Genomic DNA, 5,361 nt, shown 5'->3' with positions numbered 1-5,361 from the left:
TATTATAGTTAACTTCATGCATGCTAAGCTCCTAAACAATACATCAGATTGTTGGGATTTGTTATGCACTCCAAGGTCAAAAAGTGGTCATTTTGAGTTGACATTCCATACATATTCCCTATTGCCTTGTCAATCATTTGCTTTGACCACCACAAAATTTTCACAATCGATCCAATAATTATGCACAAATGCCCCAATAATCGACAAAATTCAATAAACAATAATTGAAACATGAACTGTCATTGAACCCCTTTGCCTTAATTGAAACATGGTCTGTCATTGAACCCCTTTGCCTAAGATATTAAGATTTGCAAATAAATTTGATGTTGAAAGGAGGGGCATTTAAAGTTAAAATATTGAAAAAATGATAAACTAAATTTTTCATATTAAATTATATAGTTTCTGTATTAGGCAATTTGTATTTTATTCAGTTATAAAAAAACAAAAAACAGATACAAACACCAACGCCGACCATTTTAAAAGACATGAAAGAATCCAGCGGGCGAAATGCTTCAGTCATCTTGTTGAATTTTCTCCAAGAAAAACGACTCAGAATGTGGGCACCGGGCCCCGGTCCAAGAGCTTCACGAGTCCCCTGTATTCAACACAGCAGAGCGAAAAAGAGTGCATTTTGATCTGAATCACACAAATGGCGGACAACTCCAGTTTGGAAGGGCGCGTGGCCATCGTGACGGGTGCATCGCGAGGGATTGGCAGAGAAATCGCCCTCCATTTGGGCGTCAAAGGAGCTCATGTCGTGGTCTGTTACCACATAAACGCAGACAAAGCGGAGGAAGTGGTCGCCATAATTAACAACAATCGTGGCGTAGGCAGAGCAATTACTTGCAAGGCCGATGTTTCCAAGGCCTCGGACGTGGGCACTCTCTTCGACAGGGCCGAGCAAATCTTCGGGGGTGTCCACATATTCGTAAACAGCGCTGGTGTGGCGAGCTCCACAAACACACCGGTGGCGGAAACTCCTGAAGAGGAGTGGGAGTTTATCTTCAATGTGAATGTCACGGGGGCATTCCTGGGCTGCAGAGAGGCGGCGAAGAGGGTCGTCAGAGGCGGTGGGGGACGCATTATACGCATTTCGAGCTCCGCCGTGGGGTGGCTGAGGCCCGGACATGGAGCTTACGCGGCCAGTAAGGCGGCGGTGGAGACGATGATTAAAATTCTGGCGAGGGAATTGAGGGGCACCAAGATCACGGCCAATTGCGTGGCCCCGGGGCCTGTGGCGTCGGATACGTACTTTGCTGGGAAGAGTGAGGCCCTGATTGAACGTGTTGCTAAGGAGGTTCCGTTTGAACGCCTGGGTGAGGTCGGTGACGTGGCTGGTGTGGTGGGGCTCCTCGCCAGTGATGGAGGTGAGTGGGTTAATGCTCAGGTTGTCCGGGCTAATGGTGGTGCTCCCTGAGTTTAAATTTTAATAATCCATAAAGATTTGATATATGATGTTGATATTAAAGTTACAATTGTGATTATTAGTACTTTATTATGTAAAGTTTGGTTTTTCTTGGATTTTTGTGTTGTGCTTCTTGTCATTTTGTAAACAAGAGAAACTCATTGACTCATGTTTTATGAATGGTTCACAAGAATCTATCTTTTGTGAGAATGAGTGGTACACTTAACATTCATTGCATCTAGGTGATGTTGACGAAGGTGAAACATAGGGCCTTTCCCAAGAGGTAACCCATCCCAATACTACTCCAACTTAAGCACATTTGACTATGGAGGGAGGTCACCCATCCCAGTACTACTCCAATTCAAGTGCATTTGACTATGGAGGGAGGTCACCCATCCCAATACTACTCCAACTTAAACATGTATAATCATGGAGTTTCCTCCAAGGTTAAGCCCACTTAGCTTGCTACCCCATATCGTTTTTCTGACTTTTTGTGTTGCCGCTCTTTTTGTTCTAATGAGTTGTTCTTTGTGTTGTGCTTCTTATGAACAAGACAATTATAATTTTATAATTTTCATTGTAATTTATCGATCTTATTGTTAAATTTAATTTTTAAATATAATTTGTATAAAAATGTCACAAATGAAAGTTAAAATATAATATTTATTTTATAATTCTAAAATATGTAGAATATGCTGAAATGATCAAAAGTATAGGTGAAAATATCTAAATATATAACTTTTACAAATATGCATTCAATTTATAATAAGTTTTTGTTATATATTTGTCTATAACTTTATAGGATTCTTTTATAATAATTTCAAATTTGTTTTTTAATTTGAGTAACATTTAGAAAAGCTTGGAATGAGTTTCTTATATGTATTTTTTTCCTCACATGCTAGAATTGAATGTTAATAATCTTAAATAAATATGTACTTGTTTTTTTATTCTAGAGTTATGTATCTTAAATAACACAAATTTACTTTATGCAAACAATTTAAATAAAGAAAAGAAAATATAATATTGGAAAAAGCACAAAGAGGAGCTTGAAATGAGTTGAGTTTCTTGTTTGTACACATTGAAATAGAATGTTATTATAAATGTGTACTTTTTTTTATTTTAGAGTTATATTTTCTAAACAACAAAAAGTTAGTTTAATTTAATAATTTAAATAAAAAATATTTATAATATTGATAAGTTGTACAAATCTCTTGGTATAGAAGTGAAGAATGATTTTTTTTTAAATCATATGTTATAAAGAGGATGAGTGTAAGTTAGTTTAACTTAACAATTTAAATAAAAAATATTTATAATATTGATAAGTTGTACAAATCTCTTGGTATAGAAGTTAAGAATGATTTTTTTTCTAAATCATATGTTATGAAAAGGATAATTAAACACTCATTCTATTTGTTGTTGATGTCAAAATCTCATTTGCTAAGCATTTCAAGTTCACTTAGATTGATATTTTTAGTGAGCCGTAGTTGTGATAATATCTTACATTTATTTGTTTCTAGTATATTTATTAAATCTATTTTTGTGTTAATATCTTCATCATCTTCACGATATTTGTCAATTTCAGTTGTATGGCCAATATTCTATCCGTGATATTTGTTTGTATTCATATGCTTCCAAATTATGATTATTTCATCTTTGTTGAGACCTATATATGTCCCTTGTCACAAAGTTGTTGTAGAGAATCAATTCAGTCTAATAAGATGTTTTGAAATGTTCCTATAAATGATGAAAGTATGAATCCAAATAAGATACCAATGGTTGGCATATGAATGGATGGTGGAATGGTAGGTGAAGGCTTAGGTGTGAGATGATCTTCCAAGTCATAATAATTATACCCTGAGACTTTAGATGCATTATGAGGTTGGGTTAAGGGATCCTATATGGAAATATAATTGGTTTGGATACAAGCGGCAAGGTCTATAAGATCAAGAGGAAGTAACCCCTCTTATTGAGCAATCTATAATAATTATCAACATTTGTAGAAAGAAGCATTTGTACTACTTTCATTGCCTTAGGATCTTGTTCAATCTCTCTTAGCTCTTCCAATGTTGGCAATTTATATAGGTCTTCAATGTCAATCTCTGATTGTTGAGTTTGTGTCGGTTAAGTGCTTTAATTACCTTCAAAATATAAGCATACCTATCTTCTAAAAATGTATGTAAAGGATATAGGCAGACATCATTCTTCTTTTTTAAAGGTAAAAGTGGCTTAAGAGAGCCATACCCAAAATACAAACTTTCCAAATACAAAGTGTATATGGTGAAAGTGGATTAACAATATTGAAAGACTAAATAGATTCAACCACAAAACCCTAGCCTAACAACAACAAAGATCCACCATAACATATGAAGATAACCTAAGACAATGCAAATCAAATGAAATCACAAAGATTATACCATCACATGTCCAATAGGGTTTGAACCTCCATTATTCCTATCTCCATTGATCTTGCTTGATATATTTGCTCTCAGATTTTATGTGTGCACAAGAGCTCAACAAAGAATGGAAATGTGGTTGCAAGTAAGCTTGATTGCATATGCAAGTTCGAAAGCGTAGTCGGGTAGTCAATTGATTAGGATGCATAGATTGATTAGGGTTGATAATGAAGGAAGCATCTCCTTATATAGAAGATACTATAAGAAATGGAGGGATAAGATTGAGAGGTGTAAAAAGAAGTCGGCTATGATTAGAAGGTAGGTAGAGAAAATAATAAAATAATGAAAGGGTAGGTAGTGTAGGAATTAAGAGATGAATGACGTGTCATGGGTAGAAAAGGTTAATGAATTAATTAAATAAATAAAGATTTATTTAATTAATAGAAGAAGTGGGATCAATTAAATAATTAAGATATTTATTTAATTTAGGAAAAGGGATAATTTAAATAAATAAATGTATTTATTTAAATGAGAAATAAGGCTAGAAGAGGATAAATGAATTAATTAAATAAATAAAGATTTATTTAATTAATAGATGAATTAGGCTAAAATAATTAAATAAATAAAAATATTTATTTAATTAGACTGGACAATTTTAGGTGTCTACACAAAGTAATTGGAAAGGTTGTTCCATAGGAGGGCCCAGATTACATATATTGTTGTTGTAATCTATATAGGAACAAGTCTATAGAGAAAAAGTGTCCTCATAGAGACATTTATGTAAACTATGCTACGAGGGGCTAAAATCCTTATCAAATTATTATATCAATTATTAGCAAGACCATCCAAGAAGGACTCTTCTAGAATGTAAACTAACCATCAAGCTCGACATGCCTCCAAGTTTGAATCATTTAGCACAAAGGACTCGTCAATGCTAGCCACTAGAACCACACTTTATGAAACAACTATGAGAAGTTGATGCCCCATTCATTCTTCTGATGCCAAGAAATATCATCTGAATTATCCATCCTGATCACAAAGAGAATTCATTTGATGTAGATATTTGCCTTAATAAATCTTAAAAAACGTTTCCAAAAATTATGCCTCATTGTTTGTCCCTTCTTTGAGTTTTTTAATTGTTAGTCCAATTATTCTACCATTATAATCTTTAATTACACAACCGACACCAAAGAGCTTGGGATTTCTCTATGAAGTTGTATTGAAGTTTACTTTATGGCATTGTTTCTTGGGTGATATTCACCTTGCATTTGTTTTTGAGTTGTCAACCAAATGAATCTACAAAGCCCCATGAATGGGGCAAAGCAGGAAGATATAATTCTACTTATTTTTTACTAATTTTCTATATTAAATCATATAGATACCTCCAAAATGATATCTTTCAAATATTTTATATAGATTTTTAAAAATATACTTGTTAATTTTACTTACAAATTATTTTCATTTATTATCAATTTCAAATTTTTAAATATATATGACATAAATTTTAATTTATATCATTTATACAATAGTTGAGAGACACTGACATTTTGAACTCTGCCATTG

General features: G+C 33.5%; 1 protein-coding gene across 1 annotated transcript; it reads left to right on the top strand.

Annotated features, from left to right (window-relative positions):
• Positions 1 to 494: 494 nt before the first annotated feature.
• Positions 495 to 1,917, top strand: LOC131066665 (short-chain type dehydrogenase/reductase). The gene has a single exon (XM_058001473.1). The coding sequence runs from the start codon at positions 650 to 652 to the stop codon at positions 1,415 to 1,417; it is 768 nt and encodes a 255-aa protein (XP_057857456.1). The 5' UTR covers positions 495 to 649; the 3' UTR covers positions 1,418 to 1,917.
• The last annotated feature ends 3,444 nt before the right edge of the window (positions 1,918 to 5,361 follow it).

The sequence above is a fragment of the Cryptomeria japonica genome, chromosome 3 (genome assembly GCF_030272615.1).
Source record: "Cryptomeria japonica chromosome 3, Sugi_1.0, whole genome shotgun sequence".
NCBI lineage: Eukaryota > Viridiplantae > Streptophyta > Pinopsida > Cupressales > Cupressaceae > Cryptomeria > Cryptomeria japonica.
The sequence above is the reverse complement of the archived record's forward strand: the minus strand, read 5'-3'. Positions and strand labels throughout refer to the sequence as shown.

Coding starts and splice junctions, on each gene's coding strand:
- LOC131066665 (XM_058001473.1), top strand. CDS start 650: ATGGCGGACAACTCCAGTTTGGAAGGGCGCGTGGCCATCGTGACGGGT.